General features: G+C 35.9%; 1 protein-coding gene across 2 annotated transcripts in view; it reads right to left on the bottom strand.

The window, feature by feature from the left end:
- The window catches only part of RAB3GAP2 (RAB3 GTPase activating non-catalytic protein subunit 2), a gene marked incomplete at its 5' end in the record, with an annotated part of 46,926 nt that overhangs the window by 1,775 nt on the left and 23,633 nt on the right, over positions 1-21,518 (bottom strand). For both annotated transcript variants that reach the window (XM_082481512.1, XM_082481511.1), the window contains 23 exons: positions 132-290; positions 938-1,156; positions 1,241-1,330; positions 2,098-2,316; positions 2,556-2,630; positions 3,063-3,098; positions 5,285-5,355; positions 6,087-6,153; positions 7,163-7,269; positions 7,398-7,562; positions 7,932-8,148; positions 9,664-9,824; positions 10,819-10,924; positions 11,758-11,855; positions 13,319-13,532; positions 14,259-14,386; positions 16,548-16,638; positions 17,054-17,118; positions 17,655-17,737; positions 18,001-18,144; positions 18,467-18,683; positions 20,485-20,624; positions 21,419-21,508. In XM_082481512.1, coding sequence (XP_082337638.1) covers positions 132-290; positions 938-1,156; positions 1,241-1,330; positions 2,098-2,316; positions 2,556-2,630; positions 3,063-3,098; positions 5,285-5,355; positions 6,087-6,153; positions 7,163-7,269; positions 7,398-7,562; positions 7,932-8,148; positions 9,664-9,824; positions 10,819-10,924; positions 11,758-11,855; positions 13,319-13,532; positions 14,259-14,386; positions 16,548-16,638; positions 17,054-17,118; positions 17,655-17,737; positions 18,001-18,144; positions 18,467-18,683; positions 20,485-20,624; positions 21,419-21,508 — 2,962 coding nt within the window. The remainder of the gene's footprint in view (positions 1-131; positions 291-937; positions 1,157-1,240; positions 1,331-2,097; positions 2,317-2,555; positions 2,631-3,062; positions 3,099-5,284; positions 5,356-6,086; positions 6,154-7,162; positions 7,270-7,397; positions 7,563-7,931; positions 8,149-9,663; positions 9,825-10,818; positions 10,925-11,757; positions 11,856-13,318; positions 13,533-14,258; positions 14,387-16,547; positions 16,639-17,053; positions 17,119-17,654; positions 17,738-18,000; positions 18,145-18,466; positions 18,684-20,484; positions 20,625-21,418; positions 21,509-21,518) is intronic.

The following is a 21,518-nucleotide window of genomic DNA, read 5'->3' as shown; positions in this document are numbered from 1 at the left end:
ACTAGCACTGGGAAAAATGAGAACAAATTCCTGTTTCCAGTAGTAAGAAAGGGCCATTCAGATGTCATCTCTGTACTGGAGAACAGAAGCATCTGAAAAATCAACTGTTTTCCTAAGCTGAGCTAACTTACCATAGCTTTGAGCCAAGTACATAGTGTTGGAGGAAGCCGAGCGAGGAGTTCCATACCCTCCTTTGTCTGCACATGAAGTAAAGCAAAGGCCAGTCTCTGTCCAGCCAGTATGAGCAGCTGTGATGCAAGCACTTCTTTGTCAGTCACCTGAAGAAAGGCCTGAAAATGGAAATATAAGGAACCAGAAAGCATTTCCTCATGACACAGCTCATTTACCTGGAGGCTTGACAAGCTGTATCAAAAGCAGCTTCTCAAAAGGACAAATAGTTTTGAGACTGTTTCTTGTGTTATCTGTTACTGTAATAAACCACGTTATTAAAAGCTTCAGAACAGCATAAGAGTTAACAAAGGCAGAGAATTACTCTGTACTTTATAGAGCGACTAGCAAGAGCACAGATCTGTTTTACACTTCGGCAACATATTCCTAACTCCCATATCATCTCATTTGCTTTTCCTCTCAAGAAAAGGAAGGATTTTCTTGTCCAAGGACTAGTAAAATTTTCCTAAAACAAGAGATTCCTAAAACTATCAAATACAGTAAAATAAAGAAGGCTGTACTGGTTTAGACCAGTGGTATAATGCCCTATCATGTTTCCACTACTTGCTATATGCAGATAAATTGAGGGTAATTACTGGTCTAAAAAAAGCACTTTTCCAGCCTCTGACATTTTCAGCCTGGCCATTTTTTGAGCCTGCTAATACTTCGCTAACCCTTCCAGGCATTTAAAACTAAGTGAAAAAGTAATTTTAGCAAAGTATCTGACATAATGCAGTATTGATTCAAAATCGTTAAAAGCTGTTATTACCTCTTCACCAAGATGATCCATCCCATAACTATACAGTTCACAGACATAATGCCTTTTGACCACATCCTCAGAGATTTGAAGATACTGAGCAAGGTCCGCAGCCAAAGTTGGCCAATTCTTCCCCTTCTCGAACGGAAACAATTCCTCTTCTGAGACTTCTTTAGCCTTTTGTGATGAACACAGTGTTTGAACTGCTGCACTCACAACTTTGACCAAGAACTTGGAAGCAAAAATTGCAGGTTACTTCAGTAGTATTTGAAATTTTACAAGTTTAAGAACCTTCAGTACAAAACTTATCCCTACCTGTTGTCGTATGGATAACACGTTTGGATCCATATCCCCACTAGGTAGCAGCTGAATTGAAGTAAGGTCTTTGAAAAACGCATTTTTGCCCTAAAATTGAGAACAAAGAGAATACTCAGAGATACAGGGGAATAAAAATAATCCATTTTGATCCAATACTAAGAAGCCTACTAAATGTGCACAGTATTACAGGACTAAATCATTTTCTACCCAGCAGGAATTAAGTGACAGTCTACACCAGTACTTTGTGGTAAAATATTTTTAGAGCTGTAGTGTGGTAGAGCTAGGAGGAAGGAAAGTCAATTTGTGGTACCTGCTTTGTATCAGGGTCAAGCTTCAATTGGAGATATACTACATTTGAAATGCAGTGACTGTTTTTTTCTTTTTTTTTTTTTTTTCCTTTCTTTTTTTGAGTGGTTTATATGCATTAAATCAAGCTGTTTATTCTCTTCAAGATGCTCAGAATACTGGAATAATCATCAGCAATAATGGATACAACAGTGACACTAACATAACATTTCTGACCTTAAATATTTATGTTTTCTCTGATCTGGCACTTCTCAAAGCAACTAGAAAAACCTGTCATCCAGCATTCTTACCATGCAGTATTTTCAGGCCAGATAATCATTAAGGAGCTGATTTTCATGCATCTGAGGTCACTACAAATCTTTTATTCATAAAGAAAAAGCACCAAGTTTAGGCCTGAAATCTGGTGACAACTTCATTAATGCACCAGAGTGGACTAAATGTCTTTCATAAAATTATGCATGACTTGTTTCAAGACAGAAAGCTAGCATATGTTATAGAAACCAAGAGGAAGGATAGCAATATAAGATTTAAGCTTTCAAAAGACATACCTTGCTATCAAACAGCGAAAGAGGCTTCACGCTCTTCAGAGTAAACCTCATGATGGCGTACAAGATAGTACATAACACAAACTGGTGTTCAACAAGCGGGTAGTGAATGCGTTTCTGCTCAAGGGCAAGTTCTACTATCGATACTGGTCCTTCTACTGACACCCAGGCATCTTCGGTATCTAAGACAGGAGCCTGCATTTCATCGCTACTAACGTCAGCCTGCCAGAGGAACACAGACAAGTAGTCACGCACAAAATGTCATCTATATTGGCCTTGTGTGGAAAAGACACAGCTTTACGCACTTCTCTGCAGTGAAATTAAAAAGAAAATTTCATATTTTCTAGGAGTTCCTTAATATTTGTCTGAACTGAATGGTACAGAAATTAGTATAACCGTACTCTTTAAAATTAAATTTGAATCAATTAGTTCCCTACTTTCTACAGAAATAAAAAAATTACCTCTAGCAATGTTTGCAGAAGATCTGAACAGCAGCCAAGAAAAGCTGTCATTGCTGTGTCACCCATACCTACATCCTGTTAACAAACAGTATGATTGAAATTGTTTCAGCTGGAATTGAAACAGGGTTTTACTAGCTCTGCACACTTAAGATGACAGTCACTGACATAAAAGGTAAACAAATATTCACTGAAGTACAACAAAGAATTAGAACTAACAGATGAAATATAGGAATAAAGGTAAAAGTAGACATTTATAATACTGTATCGCTAAGAAAGACCGAATTCCTCACTTCATCACATCTAGTAAATTTAATTTTCTGAACATATCAGTTATCATATTGTTTTGTCAGATGAAGACTGGTTTACATTTCTTAAAATTCCTAAGATTTTCTCTAGGGTTGCATTTTGAATTTTTCTCAAACTTTCAAAAATAAATCACAAACTAGTACTAAAACTAAGGCATTTTTATTTATTTCTTGCCATTGAGACAAAAGTAGTATTACTTGCCCGTCTGCATAATCTGTCCTTTGGAGCTTTCCCAACCTGTTTTAAAAAAATATTTCAGTACAATTAAATAGTTTTCCTCATAAGGTATCTGTTACCCCACATTTTAACCTTTTATTACTATTTTCCTAATATAAAATGAGAAAATAGTTCATTACAGCTACATAATGCAACACATTGCCTAGCTTGCTTTCAACAAAAGCTTCGATACAGATCATACAATTCAGAAGTGACCACCACTGATGGCAATAATTAGTTCATCCCTCTTAAAGTCTGGGAATAGAAATAAGGCCCCAAAGTCCTCACTCAGATCTCAAAGGCAGCTAAAAAATTCCCAGTGATTTCTATAATACAGAACTAGAGCTATAATACTACACGTGCTGTTAGAAAGAAACACCAGGGAACAAGGGGAGAGGAAAGAAAGACTAAATGCTCCAGCATATTCATTGAGATAGAGAAGGTCTAATAAGAACGTTATTACACGGTTTCCATGCTTTGCCTATCTGAATTCTTCAGAAGAGACACCTCAATCATACCCTGTTTAGGAATGCTACTATAAGCTTCAGTTTCTACAAGTTGAATAACATGCTGCACATGATTAAGCTCATCCACACATCAGTGGAAGCTCACTCTTCCATGGCACAAAAACCATAAAAGTAGTGATTACAACATCATGGCAGAGTCTAAACAACAGCTGATGTGAGATTCCAAGGCCCTGAATTACAGGATTATTTAAGCTCAAATTCAAGTAAGCCATCATGTTGTTTCAAATTCTGAAATCAAGACAACTTTCAGCTGTCACTTTTGGGACTGATTGAGAGCCAACAGATTTGGAAACTGTATTTTTCTGGAAGTTGGCGAGAGATCAGTTGTGTTGCTGCTTCTACAACACAAACCCTGAGGACTAATTCCCAGCTTTCAAACATACATAAATAACTATTAAAAGTTAGCAACATTTGTTATTACATGGTATTTGTTTGAGGTGGCAGATGTGTGCAAAAACAGTTAATGAAAACCTTTCTCTCTTCTCCTGTGGGTGTTAATCTAGGCAGAAGTAATGGTGATGGATTAACATAAAGGCATGCAGAAAAACTGGAAAAGAGTTTTTGCAGAAGAAACACCTACTACAACTGTATACAACTGAGCCTATTTGCTGAAAGGAATGAGGAAGATGATATTCTCCAATTCTTACAGAGCTAAACAAAAAGCAAAAGCAGAAAATGAGAGGAGCAAAGGAGAAGGAAAAAAGATGACAAGACAAAGTTTTTTAGGTTTTGGGGGGTTTTTTGTTTGGGTTTTTTTGTTGTTTTTTGGTTTGTGTTTGTTTTTTTTTGTTGTTGTTTTTTTTTTTTAAATCACCATCAACACTTCTTTCTTTGGCATCTGGACTTTTATGCTGAAAAACACTTAGCTGCTGTTCTCCATCCTGGAAACCAATAGGCAGATTCTCCTTACACAATTTAAATAGATTTATCACTTACTGGCAGTACTCTTCCTAAACTGTCTTCCAGTCCTAAACAGAATTGTCTTCCAGTAAACAGATTCACTGCATATTTATAAGCATGAAAAACTGAAGTTGAGCAGGGACAAAAGACAGCTAAAACAGTCTTAGCAAACAAGCTGCACACTAGAACAGCAGCTGATTTACAGTGGTAGTGATAGTTAAAAATGCTCAACAACATCCACAAAATGTTCTGCATTTTGCAGAACAAGAGCTTATATCCGCAAAACCTGGACCACAACATTGCTGTGGAAAGGCTGCTGCTTGTGGGAACCTGAAAGTTTCCTGGCAATAACTTACTAGGAAACAGGCACAGAAAAAAACCTTTATTTATCGTTTTCTAATTAAAAATTTTTGAAACTATGTATGTGTGCGTATATAACTGTTTCACAAATATTTTTTAGTTAGCAATTACAAGCTAACACTGAGCACGTCTCCAGTACTCATCAGCCAGTGCTGATCAGCTGTTACTTAACGCTGCTTATAGCTGATCATTTCACAGATTTGATATTTTAAAATATGCATTCCTTCATCAATTCCAAAAGTTACCTACATAATAAACCAAATAAGCAGGGTTTTTTTGACGCTTAAATCAGATATTCCAAACTTCTTTAAAAAAACCAAAACAACCAAACACAAAACAATGGTTTAAAAATACTAGTTTCACTTTTCAGTTAATAATAAAAATTCATCCTCAAAAATACTGTCACAATATTGCACTCACCTTGTCCATTAGATATGTAGCAGAGGAAAGCCTTTTTACTATGAATGTATTCCACATCATCAGAGCAATACCTAGAACAATCATCAACTTGTAAACTCCAAGTGAATAGAAAAAACATCTCACAGGTATGAAGTGAAAAGCCATGGGCCAAAGTTCTTTTAATGGGGGAGATTAAAAAAAAATGATGAATGAACCAAGAAGGAATTGTCAGTTATCCTCACTGCTTTATACTTGGAATTTAGATATCAGATTTCTCAGGAAGAAACACAGTTAGAAGTGCAATGAATCATTCGTTACAATTATTATATTATGCAGCCTGGGTTAAACATTGTAGGTACACAGAAACTTCGGTGGTAAGCCTGAAGGTTTAAGACTAGTGCTTTAGGCAGAGTGCACCTTATTTGCATACACAGTCTACAAAAAAAGACAATTATCATTACATTCGCTAAAACAACATATCAAGAAATACAAGAAATGCATGAAAAGTCATTGACTGCAATAAGCATGTGCCACTATTTAAATATAAATTTAAAAAGCTTCAGAGCAATTTTATTTTTCAATGTTTTTAGTTAAACACATTAACTCTATCTAACCAACTTATTTTCTTGGTTCTGATAGAAACTCAGTTTCAACATGAAAAAGAAAAGCTTGAATGTCAGCAAAGTTTTGGGGTAGTTTTTTTAAACAAAATGGCCATCACTACTGCGAACTGCATACGTTTACACTAGTTGACTAACAGTCATTTATTCTGTTGTTTTACAATTTCAACACAGATAATTTTTAATAATAGCTTCATACTCACCATGCTGAACATGAGCATTAACGATGCATCTTAGATGATCTATAGACCTAATGAGAAAACATGCTTCCTTATGTAAAACAAAAAAGAACAAGTTATTACATTATTCAAAACTTGTTTTAAATGTAAACTATTGATTCTTAAAGGGCCCGGGTAGATTATTTTGAAGCTACTATTTTTTGACAGTTACAAAATTTGTAAGTTATTCTGATATTGCAGTCTTCTCTGCTACTATCTAACAAGCATACACATCTCAGTAATCATGAAACACATTGTGATTTCAGCACTATTTTCAGGGCTTTGTTTTAGTATATGTGCTGCTAACAAACTCTTTGCTGAAAGGTACCTCCACTGACTACAGTCATTTTTCAAATACAAAATCCATTTGTGCTAGAAAGATTAATTTTTACTCCATTTCATTATGATGGAGTAAGTTTTTAGCAATCTCAAAGGAACCATCTGTTCTATAGCAAGGTGTTATGCTGCACAGACCTAAGGAGTGCTAATTTAAGTTTTAATGTCATCTGAACTTAGGATGACATTTTCCAATATTGGAGAAGCTATATGACTGCAGTGGAAAAAAGGATTTTATTTTTTTTTTTTCCTTTCTCCAATTACAATTCCCAACACTGGCCAAGGAATCTAACAATAGTCAAGAAATCTCTCTTTCCTCTTTAAATGGAATGGTTTCTAATCTAGCAAATTTAGTATTCCGTGATCTGTTTTAGTATACCTAGAACAGATCAAAGGTTCTTTGCTTTTGCAGTACTTGACTGTATTTTGGCAAGTACAAAACAGTTAAAAACCCTTCTTCATGCTGCTTATTTGAATCCAGCTTTGAGAATCTGATAGCTTAGAAACATACAGTTGTGTCTTTGTGAGGTGCCAATCAGCCTCATGACCTGCATTCATTTTCTCAATTCAATTTCTGCTTGCCACTTATCACAGAAAAATTGTAACTAGTACACTTTCAAAGTCAGTCTTCTGAATGAAAGTTTTTATGAACTATTACAAACTTGTGAAACTGCTTCTATTGCGTTGGTCTTAACCATTAATCCCTGCAAATGAAATTCTTTTACCTCTGGGTCCTTATTCCACTGCACTACATATTCCCAACAGCAATGTGCATGGAGTACATCCACTTCAAGACTACATGGAAACTGCTGATACGCTACTTGCAGCAGCTCTAGAAAAAGAAAATCTGAAGTTACACGACAGACCTCTTCCCACTATGATTTCTGCTACTGCATAACACTAGCATGACAGCATCTCTGCTGTCATTTTGAATTTGAAAAATTCATGTTGTTTCCTTACCTAGGATTGTTTCCAAGCCTGCATCTGCTTCTTGTTCCTCAAGAAAGATATTAGTATGCATTTCTTCAGTACTATCTGTATCAGTTTTGTATTGGGCCAAATTCAGCACAAGAGGACTGAAGTCTTGCTTAAAAACCCACTTTGCTACAGTGTCAGCAATACCTCCTAGGACATTGAAAAAAAAAAAAATTATAAGGTGTAGTCAATGTATCCCAGAAGATTTATGGTTCAGAATCAAAGGACGAGAAGAGATAGGAGTTTTAATTAATACCATTAATTACATAAGGATAACTCTGCCAATTCCAAGACTTCCCAATTAACTGATTAGAGGTTTACAACACAGTCTTTACAGTAACACTCATTTATAAATTTAAAACGCTATTCTACATGGTTTGCGTTGGTTTTAAATTATGGAAAGGAACTAGCAGAACAAATTCCAGTGCAGTGTATATCATAAATTAAGGTAAGGATGACTCAGACATCTATTAGAAAAACAATCAATCATCTTTCCAAGAGAAAAAAAAAAAAATGTACCTTTTCCAGCTTCAAGCAATTTCTTTACAGAAAGCCTGCCCAAAGGCTCAGTCTGGAGTGATGAAACTCTTTTTGTCCTTTTGCTCACTTTGCTACGCAGTAGTGTTTGAAGTATCAGACAATCCTCTAGCTGTTTCAGCAAAAGTTTCCAGTATTCAGTATCAAGGGATAGTGCTTCCCAGGATTCCGTGTCTGAACCTACAATTATTTGGGAAAACTAACAAAACATATGAACTCTTTTAGGTCTGTTAACTTGAAGTAGTACAGTTTTGCTAAAAAAAAAAAAAAAAAAAAACCAAAAAAAAAAAAACCAAACCAACCAAACATAGTATTAAAACGGAAAGCTATATCCTAAAAGCTAATTTTAAAGAATAATTTAGTTCAAGATAGGTACATTAACTATTATGCAAACATCAATATCCCAACACTGCTCACAAAATGCACAGATTCTTGAAGAGAAACATAAAGAAATAAAAGGACCTGAAAGGTCATCTTATAGCCTCATTTTAAAGTTCATATTTAGTTGAAAAGTGGGTTAGAATTAAATCTTTTTGAAGGAATTCTAAGTCCTCCACTATATACACATTCCCTACATATAGGATTAATCCACCTACATTGCAATGTCCTACCATATTAAAAAATATATATAATGCACCCAGAAACACTAGATCACACCACATCACAGTTCAGTGCATTATTTTGATAATTCTCATGTTTATCAGCAAATGCTCTGCCAGGAAGCCCAAGAATCTTTCCAGTAGGGTGCAGATCTGACTTCTATCTTTGTGCACCAAAACCGCAAACTCTAAAGTTCTTAGAAGCCTGGCCATCAACAGTTTTAGGCTTTAAGCCAAAGGATGCTATAAAAAAAAAGGGGGGGGGGAGGAGATAAATCGCTTTATGGAAGGGAAGTTTTGAAGGAAATAAAGCTGTTGGTTTGTTCTTTTAAGAGCAGAAGAGAAGGTGACAAAGGAGAGAGCTATAATACGCTGCAATATAACAACCTTCCTATTTGGGCAATGCTAACAATTTTAACATACAAAATTGCAATAGTTAAGGTGAATGTGCAAAAATATCAAAACACTTCCAAGTAATCTAGTTATAAATTATACAGCAGTCTATTAAATAGACTGAATATCACCTAAACCCCATCTAATCTGTTAAGGCAAGTAGTAAAATACAAATATGCCTAGTGCTCTTTAGGAACGTAATAACTTTTTGCATTTTGAATGGCAATGCTGTATGGAGTTTCACAGTGTTAATCACAACTCTGTGAAAAGATACTTATTGACAAAAAACATCCCATCACTTTAAGAAGTAAAGCATAGTAACATAAGGGCTATGAAAATTCACCAGTATAGTTTAAAAAAAAAAAAAAACAACCACCCAAAGTTCAGTCAACTTCTCAAATTTATGTGGGAAATGCATAGGCTTTAAGTTTGCCAACATCGTTTGCCAGCATCGTTTATATTAAGAGAAAAATTCACTGTACAGTTCCCATCATATATTTAAATATGTTCAACAAACAATTCTTATACATCATTCATTCACCCCAGGATAATATTCCTCAAATTCAAATACAAATTTTCAGGTTTGCAGGATGACATGCTTGTGCCCACGTTAGAATGACAACAAATGAATGCTGAGGATGTTATTCTATTACAAAGACAGCAATTTGCATGGAACTGATACAGTAAATAAAAGAGAAAGAGGAGGTCCAAGAATGACTTACCTTTTTCTCTGTCACACTGTCAATTATCTGTGCAGTTACAGAATGTCCAACGTGAGCAGATAACAAGGCAGCTGCATTATTTTCAGACTGAACACAAGCTGTACGCATTTGCTGCCACCAGGGGGAAACCGACTGAGTGTCCCAGGACTCATCTATAGCAACTGTAGAGAAAGGGAGAGCAGGAAACTCAACTTGGGTCTTCAGGTGTTAAAACTAATAAAGTTGCAACCAACCCCGAAAGCATCACTTATTAATACAGCTTATATGAGGAGCAATTTCCAATTACTCTTATCTTTTTTGAGATACATAGCACACAATTTCTAGATTATAACTCAAATTTAAAATAAATTGAATTACTTGTTCTCCAATTTCATTGGTAGGAAACAAGCAATAGATCTAAATCACCAGGTAGTAAACCTGCTGCACGCTTACTAGATCTAAGGAAGAATATTACAAAATGACACTTCACAATGCAGACAGCTTTTTCTGTGATTTCAAGATGCCACACTTATTCAATGCACTCTAGCTGGCTCTCTTCGGGCTACCTTGTATTCAGCCGAATTAATTTACTCAGACAGCAGCAGTAGCTTATATTCACGCTTCATTTCTAGCTGACAATGGTTCCCTACAGTGAACTAGACATAGGGGAAGCTGGCACAGACATATCCATAGCAGCTCTGTGCAAGGTAGGAGAATCAGTATTTAATTCATTACACTACTTACCCCAAATAATGGCAAGTTGACTTCACAGAGTATCCCTCAAGTTAGAGATGTTCAATATACAAATACTGCTAGAATAACAGCATCTCAATGAGTTAAAGCAACTTGAAGGACTTCTGAAAGTCAGTCAGCACAAGGCAGAGGGGCAGGAATAAAAGGGAGGAAGGGGAGCTGGACAGCCACCTTCTGGTGCCAAACCAGAGTTGTGTCAACTTAGTGACGAGTGAAACTCCAGGCCATGAAGAAGGCCTTTAATTGTGACTCTTGAGATTTTGATTGTATTTTCAGTTAGTTCTTCAACATGGAGCATTTAGCTCTGCTACATTACTTGTGTGGGGGGGAAACCCTAAGTGATAATATAGGCTAGTTAGAGTAACAAATTTCTAACAATGATTAATATCACTTGTGTTTAAGTGGTCCAAATGCACACTTCACCTTTCATTTTGCTCAGAAGTGACAGCATAGTGTGAAGGCAACTGACAGAATCTGGTTTGTCTAGAATATCTTTTTCCTTGGAAAGCCATAAATTGAGAAGGAGTGACTGTAAAAAAAATAATATGGAATTAAAGCAATAAAATGAAACTCTAATATTGCAATATACCTGATGCAAACACTTTCTTGAACAAATTATGTGTCATGGAGCAGCAATGTTATATCCATGAACCCTTATTATATTGACGTAGAAAGTTAAAGATGTATTGCATAAGGCGCCCTATGACAGCCTTTGAAATGAAACAATGTACCTTTCATTTAGAAAGGCGTCTTAGAAAACACCTTCTTTTGAAGGCGCAGCCAGCTAATACCAGTATGTTAGCAATCTCAACCTGGTAAACATTAGTAGTTATTAGTATTACAGCTGAAAATCTTAACATAGGCAAGTAAAGCTGAAATAGGTATTTCCATCATCATGTAGCGGATGGAAGTAGCAAGATTGAAATTACATGCAGGTGAAAAATAAAGACGATTGCCTGAACATTAGTAGCAATTCTGAAAAATTTATTTTTAATTCTTTTTAAAACTTCCTTGCTTGCAAAAAGGAGTTACAATAAATATATCAGTATCTGAAATTAACTACTCTCGCAATTTTTCCTTCTTTGTAGAAGATATTTTCAGCAAATCTTCTTGTAGTCCTAAACGCATACTCTAGACGTTCCCACTAGAATACCCACATTTTCTACTAGAAGATTTTTATTTTCTTTGACATCTCTTAAGTGGGAAACATAATACAAGCACCTAAAGAACCGAATGTGGGTGTATTTGAACACAGCTCAAATACAGCATTAATCCAAAGGTCAACATTCAGAATTTTTCCTTGCAACGTTTTGTTTTCAAAATACTAAATCAAACTTTTAAATTATGTAATAAATATCTTACCAACAAGACCTGAGGGCTAAAACCTGCTGATTCCAATGCATGACACATTTCCTCTGTGGAACTCTCCCCACACAAACACTTCCAGAAGAAAAAGCTGCCTGAAGCAAAAATTGATTGACATTATGAACGGTATCTAAAGCCACAGCATCTCCCCTTACACTTACATGGAAGATCATATACTGATCAGGTCCCACTGAGTGCAATACAAAGGGCTAAGTTACATTCCAGGATATCCTGATGTGGAGAAGGTGGTTCATTACAAAGGACATAAGTGTTTATACCACTACAGGAGTCACATGGAAAATGGATTTATAACAAAACGAAGGTCATTGTACTGCTTGGATTACACGTTTTATTCAATTCAAAGAATAGCTTGAAGTGTCCAACAAGTTTATCCATGGAGTAACCCATAACTGTGTGGCAGCATGTTGTATCTTATAGAGCAAACTAGTGGTACTTCAACCAATTAAAAAAACCTAAACAATCACATAATTCATACCTTTGCAGCACTACAAAAACTGTGAGTGTCCCTTCCACCCAGAGGAAGATTGGAAAAAAATCAGCTATTCAAGAAACCATCTAAACTGCTCAGCATGACATTCATGTTTCAATTATACTTGTTCACAGCTGAACACCCTAATAAGTTACTGGTCATCCCTATCCAAGGGTGTGGGGAGAAGAGTACTCCTACCCCAGTTCTTAAAACCAAGTATAGAAAATGCAAATTCTAAGATTATTTAGAAACAGCCTTTGATCCTCATACAGATAAAAGCCAAGCTCTTCTGCTTAACTTTTCAATCCCAATTCCACTCAAAGTCTGACGATTAAAGCCAAAAGAAGCAGGAGGCTACAAAGTGAACACCGTACAACACCTGTGCACAGAATTCTGTGTTTGCACAAAAATTTTCCCAGAAAAGAAGTAATCTAGAAAGACAGTGCCTTTAAGTCAGATATAACTCAAGCTGCTTCCACTAGTTATTTCCCAAGACCGCCTCAAGGACAGTCCAGAACAGATTTGCAAATTAAGGCAGACTACAGACAGTAACCCCATCCCACACCAACAGACGCTCTCCCCATCCATAATATTTCAGATCAACATTGTCCAAAATCTCCTCAACTCCACAAATGGGGGGGTCCATATTCCCTCACCTAATGGTCCTGTGCTGCCTCCAGTCAGCTCCCCCATCTCTGAGGCTAAAGCAAGTCCTGTCATTAACTGAACTATTGAGGTGCTGTAACCACAAAAGAAACAGCAGGATACAGCTGCTCTGTGAAGTACCTAGTTACCACTGCCCAACTTAGTGGCATTAATAAATGAATGAACAGTGATAACATGGCTTTAGAGTAATTATATCCATAGATGCAGTTAACTTGTATTAATATCCATCTAGGTAGAAAGACTTGGCCTATGGCTAAAGGTAAGAGTCTGTAACTAGCAGTGCCACATACTACTTCAAGGCAAGCCAGCTTGTTAAGGCCCCAAATTAAGGCTGAAATATTTATACCATCTTAGATTATAATCAGTCTTTAAGTGTTTGACAAACAGTTCAGTAGCTCTTACCCAAAGCCACATATTCTCCATCTTCCATATTTTTCACATTAATCGCGTCCTTTTCATATTCCAAATACTCTAAGAACATTTTCACAGATAATACATCATCTTTCTCATCAGCAAACTGAACAGTAGTTTGGGTGTTTTCTCTCTTGTAGCTCTCCAGTAAAGTCTGGAGCCTATGAAAATCTTTTTCTTCCAGCCGAAGCAGTTTAGCCAAGTCCTTAAAAGCCAAAAAAAAAAAATCACACAGCACAAGACTAACACAAATGGATGTTTCTCAAAACACAGCAAAAAGCTTAAAGTCAGAAGAGTCAAAATATTTTGCTTGGAACATTAAAAACATCTTTTAAAAGGGCCAAAATTATTAAATAATTTCAAAATCAGTTTTTCATATAGCTTAAATGAAGACCTCGTCTAGCTTCATTTTTAAGTGCTTCAACAGATACATTTCCCATATTTAAATCCTGCCCATAGTATAACAATCACCCATCAAGCAAACAAGCCCACATAACACCACTCCATATGGCTTTTATAAGTGTATAAGCATTTTTATTAATGATATTAAAAGCAAGCCAAATTACGCTGCTACACAAGCAAGTATCCAGATTTGCAATTTCTGATGGTCCCAAACACCCCTCCAAAACGAAACAAAGTTAAGAACATGCTATGTACTTTGGATAAAAGGACTGAAATCAGGCATTCCTGGTTCTATTTTCACTTCTATCTCAACTTTATGTGACTGTTAAAGTATATTAGGTAGATGAATTACTAGGCATTTGTACAGGGGGAAAAAAGAAGGCATTATAAAACACTTAATTAAAAGTTCTAGGCCACAAAAATGGGTAACTTGCTTCCCTTCTGATTTTATCCAAGGCATTAAAAACATATTTTTACGCTTAAATCATTGCTTGATTCTATAAGACAATTGAACTTTGAATTTACTCACATTATCTGGGGGTGGACTGTCTTTCTGTATGCTTTGGGAATTTAGTTTGCTAACAAGTTCATAAAGATGTAACAGCTTTAACTTGTTTGCGCAGAACTGCAGTAGTCCTTCATCCACACACTCAAGCTCTGAGGAGAAATAAAACTGCATTTGAACTTGAATATAGCCTGGAATAGTGAAACATACTTCGCAGCTGCATTAAACTCTTCCCTTATTAGAACTGGAGGAGTTCTGTCTCTCTGTGTAATTTTTTGATGCAATGCTGCTTGCAATTATTATATTTAATTTATAGCAGCATAAAACAAGTATTATTTTTAAGAGAAGTGTTAGAGAAAGATATCAGGTTCATTTTTAAACTGAAGGAGGTTGACAATGTGGAACTGAACAAAACAAAATCTATTGTCTTTTCCTGGCTTAAGGCCAAACTAGAGACTGCCAAAAATTGAAATACACTGTCTCAAACATATTTTATCAAGAATTAAATACTAAACTATAATATTTTATTCACTATGCCAATACTTTAAGCACATTCCTTGCATCAGAAGAGAGCTTGATATCTACCGATACAAATTCAATTTCATCTCTGCAAGACACTGCCTTTTCTATTTCTACAATCTTACGAAATTTCTGAGACCATCTATGGACATTCAAATTTTGGTAACAATTAAAGCAATCAGAATAGAGGAAGCTAACACCAACACAATGTTGAAAAAAAACCTCTATTCCAACGTATTTGTTTTACAAGAAACATTTTACTGAGATCCTAAAAGGACCTTTCTATAGAAAAAATATCTCTGAATATATTATCTTCACCTGAAACAGCTTCTAAACATGATTTTCTCCTTTCAATTAAAAATCCTACAAAAGAGAAATGCAGAGTTTGCTGCACAGTCACTTGACCTTTTCTTCACAATCACAACATTCACAGAGCCCAGTATTTGCTTCACATTATTTTTACCTACAAAGCACAAGTGGAAGGATGTGCCAACTACTCTTCTGAAATTAGAGGGCTGGAACATCAGCCAAGTTTATTCTTTATTGTGACTGTGAGGAAATAGTGTTATATATGACAAGAGATTAGTGATGAAAAATACACACTCAAACAGACCACAGTAAGTATACAGTTCTGTCAATCTCTTTCCAGTGTAAAAGGGCATGTTTCCATTTTTCTTTGGTTTTTTAGGAGTTCTAATAGAAATAGATAATGCTAGTGGTTTAGAATGCCAGACCAACATTAGGTAGAGAATTGTGCGTGTAAAGTTCTCAATCTCCTCTAATTTGATAAAATGGTAAAAAAAAAATCCAAACACTGATACAAGTGAAAGAAAGAATTCATTCTCAAGGTTTTGAAACTATGAAAACATGTTGTCACATTCTCACCGAGGTAGGACAAGGGACACAGCCTTCCTCATTGGCAAATGGTTTATTCAGGACTAACACACAACAGTGGTAGGGATTTCTTGACTTCTATTGCTAACAAGCTGAAATTAATCCAGTGACAACAAAAAAAACAAAAACAAAAACCAAACACAACAGACTTTTATTGCTGAGAAGTCCCAACACATGCAAAGGAAGTGGCAGACACATGCTTCCCCACTCTATTCATCGATATCCAGCTGGGTCTCCAAAATTGGGTCACCTCAAGCACAAAGGCGGCTCTCCCAATCTAGAACTGTCCAAGTGTATCACTTCAAGAAAAAAACTTGCAGACTTCCAGCAACAAGATTCTGAACAGATAATGACATTTCCTGACATTGGCTGTGAAACCTCTAGCAACACATATGAAATATAACTAAATAATATAAGCGAAGTTTACCAAGAAAAGATGCTAGGCATCTGGCCAGAGCTCAGATCCTCAGTGATAGGCATTTTGTGCTTCCAGTACATTAAAATTCACAGATCCAAAGAACCATATTCCTTACTGCCTGCCTCGGAGAGAGAGAACAAACCAAAACTTCTACAGGCAAAAGACTGTGAAAGCTTCTTCCTGAAAGACGCTTTTACTGGATGCAAGTACCTAGCCTGTTGGTTTTCTTTTTCTTTTTGAATATAATCAGAAGTTACTAGGCACACAGCAAGCATAGCAAAGCATACTTACTAGCAAGCTATTTGCAGTGTGCATTAAAAAAAAAATAAATATGCAGAAGCAACATCCTGTGACATCTAGCAGCAAAACAAGCAAACCAAGTCTGGTCTCCCTGTGGAGCAGAATAGTTCTGCAATAGTCCTACAGCACTGCAGACAAAGTGCAAGCCCCTCTCCATACTTGCGAAATAAATATCCACCTACCCTGTTTTTTTAAATTATCCATTAATGTCTGAGTGATGTTTGTGAGAGATGAAAGTGGCACACGTTCACTTGTCAATATACTTTCCAGAGCCTGTTAAGCAGACGTTCAGAATTAAACATTTACTTCATTTTACTGTAAAAACATGTAAGGTAAGCCAACAAAGAACAACTTTGACAATGACTTTTCATCTGTATTTTGTCTTCACATATAATTGTGGCATGGTTTGATCCTACAGAAAGGTCTGCTCTCTTTTTATTATTTTGACTTTTATCATGGAAGATGCCTTGGGGAAGTCACAAGTCAAAATTAATTCCAATCGATTTGTTAAAAAAACCCAAAAGAACACCACAAACACACCCCCACCAAAATAGCTCAATTATTAGCTTCAAGTAACTCTAGGAAAAAATAACATATTTTGAAAGATTTAAAGAGATTTAGCACTCTAATCTGATAATGCAATATTTTTTTCCCAAGTATTAAAGCATACTGGCTTCTAAATATTCACCTGTTTCTTTGTAGCAGGGTATTTGATATCAAGTATTAATTCCTTTGCTTCAGCTTCAATCAAATCTGCAAAGACAATCGCAACTTTAATTCATATTTCTCAAATGCATTCTGAAAAGCAAGTCAACCTGCACCACAGTTAAGATGCACACGGGTTCACGCTATAGAGAGGAAGACACTACTACAAAAGTTGCCAAAATAAGCTTGGGGAAAATGAAACGAAATAACAGCTCAGTAGCATCTCTTACTCCGAATCTGTCTTTCGTAAGAAATATATATTACTTACAGGAAGAAGGATATCTAGAGTCAAACGCTGAACTCCATTACATAGCATAATGGGTTGCAAATAGATCATGTTTTATGCAAGCACTCAAAGTGCAGTTTAGTTAAGATTTACACGGCAGACAAGGCTTATACTGGATCCTTGTATGAGATGTTTGATTTTTTTTTTTATAAGCTACAAGACAAAATTTAAGCTAAAAATCCTAATTCATAGCGCATACAGCTGTCAATGCACTGCAATCATACCTGTGTTTGTACACTTACAGTACAGATAATACGATTTGATAACACACAATCTTAAATTATACAAGAGAATTTACCTGGATCTGAGGTTTTAGCTTTGAGCAAAGCATTTAACTTCTTCACTAGATGCATATCCTTTGCTCGCTCACTCTTTTTATCACTGAAGGGAAATAATTTTAATTGTATAAGTGAACTAAAGTGAATGATTCAGAAAAAAAATATGTTTTTTTAAATTATTTATGCTACTTTAAGGTAACATCACATTAACAAAAATCAAGTTAACGCCTAGAAACCAATTATACTATTACCAGAGTACTATTCAGCTTGAGAAGGAACACCAGAATTGTGCTCTCTAAATAAAATGTTGTTTCCAAAAACAATAATGAAATTCATTCGGTTATACACAGCACAGAAAGTCCTTACCTCAGTGCTAAATGGAAAGGTACATGGACAGTTTTTACACTTCCAGAGACTGGATCAACAAGGCATATCTGGTAAGTCTGGGGCTGCCATCCCTGACTGGTCACATTGTTTAGACCCATTATTTTATAACCAGGATACAACAATCTGAAACCAACAAAAAACACAACCTTTACAGTGAAGAACAAAGTTAGCAACTTTCCCTTTGCACACACTGAATAAAAAGACGACAAATTTTATAAAGGTAAGGTTTAACAACTGCTAAATGCATTTATCAGGAAAGACTGTGGAGTGATGAAACATGACAAAATCCTTTTCTATAAAACAACAACAAGCTGCATTCAGTAGAAACACCATGGGCAATACAGAAAGTGCCTGCCAGCACTTCCCACTGTTACCACTGGCATATCCACACATCACTTTATTGCAGCAGCACAGCCAATATGTCTACCTGCTAACTGTGTCTTACCTACAATATTTCCCCACATTGAAGGCTCCAACCCGAGGGCCTTGCTGCGTGCTCCATACTTCCAGAATGCCTCTCCTCGGAGCATAGATCACAAGGAACTGAGCCACTCTGCTTGGACCTTGTGCATTTCCAAAAGGAGAAAAATCCATCTTCTCAGTTTCCCTCTCATGAAGGTCCTCTACAGTCTGTATCCAACCAACTTCCGCATCACGGTATCCTTTGTAAGGGAAGACAGAAGTTCGTTAGCGTACAGAAATTAATACTTTATTAGTACACATCATCACCCACTGAAGTACTATTCCAGCAGCAAGCTTTCTTAAACTTTTGTTTCAAACTGTGCAACTCTGGCCGGTAGCCAGACTCCTGTCAAGAACTATGGTCCATCCACTCAGAGAAGGACCTACCAGACAACTCTTCAAAGACTAATGCAGCCGCTTGGAAAGCTTTGGAGAGAGACAAGTTCTTCTGGAAAAAGCCACAAAAAAACCAAAACTCATAAGGTCTGTGCTCTGAACATTACACCAATGCAATCGCTCCTTGGAGAAGAAAGATCTGTAGCAAGTGCCCAGGTTTCTCATGTTTCAAAACACACAAAAAAGAAGATTTAAGGAAGGAAATTTGCATAACCTATTAAATAGGTTTTTATTCATAACCTATTAAATAGGTTTTTATTCATAACCTATTAAATAGGTTTTTATTCATGTGTTTTCATTTATATGTTTTCATCATTAAAATGCAATTTTTAGGAAAACAATAAAACTACTGATATTCTACTCTCTCTGGGTAATGCAAATACTTTCCCTCGTAAAATCTTCCCAAACAAAAATGGCAGAGATGCTCTAATGACATCACTAAACTATGTAATGGTTTAGGAAATACAAATGAAGACTTCAAACCACAAGTGAAATACTAATCTATACAAGTTTATAGAAAGATGTATTGTACCAGGAAGGCTGAAAAGTATTCACAATTCGATTATGAGAAAAGATACAATGCAAAAGATTTAATTCAGTAGACAGCTTTGCTTTAAAAAAACAAACAAAATCACAAACCAAAATTAAAAAAAAAGACAAACAAAAAACAAACCGTATTTCACATCTCAACAGCCTCACTGGGGAAAGGTTGGTAAATTGTAAATATGTGTTTGACTATAAAATAAAGCTTAGAACTCTAACAGTACTTCCTAGATAATACAAAGCTCTCAGTAATGAAGAAAAAAAAAAAGTCCAAGAATATCAGAAAGCCCATATTATAGCTAATAACCTTCAAAATATGAGAGTAGAAGAATGTACAGGGGAAGCATGATTACTCTAGCTATTACACTGTTAGTGTATTGCTGAAGCAGCTACTATATTCATGACCACCGATCTTTTGAATTGGTAGTGTGGGAGAGAGAACAGCTAGAGATTTTCTATCTTCTTAGAATTTATCTTTCATCTCCTAAAAAGCTGCAAAATTTTAATTCTCTAGAAAAAAAAAGTTGTTGTAACATTAGGTATAATTACAATTTGGGCGCTTAACATCTGCATATTTTTTTTTCAAAAAGACATCAGTTTAGACAAGACTGAACACTCCCTTCTCACACAGTCACCATAATGAAATGAGAATCTAACAAGCCTTCTCACTGATTTTTTCAAACTTCTGTTTATTTCCTCAGCTGAATTAAAAGAGATACTAGAGCTTATCAAGAGAAAGAATCTTGGAGAATGGACCTAAAGCTCCTCTGAAAAAATTATTAAATCTAAAGCTTTCTGTTGGGATACAGTCTGTGGAAAAAAAAAAATTAAAAATCTATACAATACAGACAGAATTTTTACTGTGGGCCATATCAGTATTTGAGGGCTTGGTACAATGCTACCCTTATGGACTTCATATTACATCTGCCTTTAGTTTGTTATAACACAGTGTACTAATGTCTGTCTTAATAATGGAAAAATACTTGTAATTCTAAGTCTGAACATAAGAAGCCACAGCATTTTGAAGAATATTATTTGCTGTGCTAATATATGCTATCATACCTTTCCACATGCGAACTGCAAGTCCTCTTGTAACATCCAGTAAAATAACCCTTCCAAAATCATCTGTTACTGCTGCCAAAGTGTTACATGGAGAAAGACATATTCTTTCACCATGGCGACGGGAATCTGGAATTCCAAACCTAAAAAGAAAAAAGTCAAGCAAAACCACTAGATACTGTGTTTACTATTTCTAAAGAAAATTAGGCACCTTAGAGGGACTAAGATTTCCTTTTTTAAGGTAACAGAAAAGTATGGGTAAAATTTAGATCAAAGTATTTGTGCTGTCTACTGGGAGATCTCGTAGGTCTGTTGAAGTGCTACTGAAAACCAAAGTTCAGAAACTAGGATAAGCAACTGCTTTGTCATGCACTGTCAGGCAAGGCTCCCAGAGCAGCAGGTTACTTCGTAAGCCCTCTCCTAATGCTGACGAGTCTTGAGAATACTTTAAAAAAGATTTCAGGAAAACCAATCAGGAATTAATTTAGTCTTTTATCCACTTTCTTGAAAACATCAGGCTACAACCTGTTGTTCCCATTCTCCTCTCTCCACAATCAACAGGGAAACACGATACCTCCTAATTTTTGTGAGGCCCTTTAAACTATCCTAAGCAGCAAGCACTTCATGCAGCTCTTTGCCACTCTTCAGCGATAAACTTCAGGACTGATATTCAGGCACTTATACTGTCATTAAACTGTGCACGTTGTTCTTTTACAGTAACAATGAAGTCACACACTAGAAGTGAAAGAGACGAGTAATTTGTCCAGAATGATAAGCTGAAGTGAATCAAAGCTTAAAATAAATGACCTGCAAACTATCATCGCTGCTTCAAGTCAAGACGAATAAACACGTTCATCAATTATGCACCTTTCAAAATAATTCAAACAATTAAAACCACAAGAGATTTAAAGCAATTGAGACAGTATGTAAAACTTACCTCACTGCCAATGGGGTTGCAGGTTCAACTTTTGGTTTCTGTTTTTGGGCAGGTTCTTCCTCATGTTTACTCTTCCAACCAAGCCAGCCACTTGCAATAG

This window comes from Vanellus vanellus, assembly GCF_965231255.1.
Source record: "Vanellus vanellus genome assembly, chromosome: 3".
NCBI classification, from domain to species: Eukaryota; Metazoa; Chordata; class Aves; order Charadriiformes; family Charadriidae; genus Vanellus; species Vanellus vanellus.
This window is presented reverse-complemented; position numbering and strand designations above follow the sequence as displayed.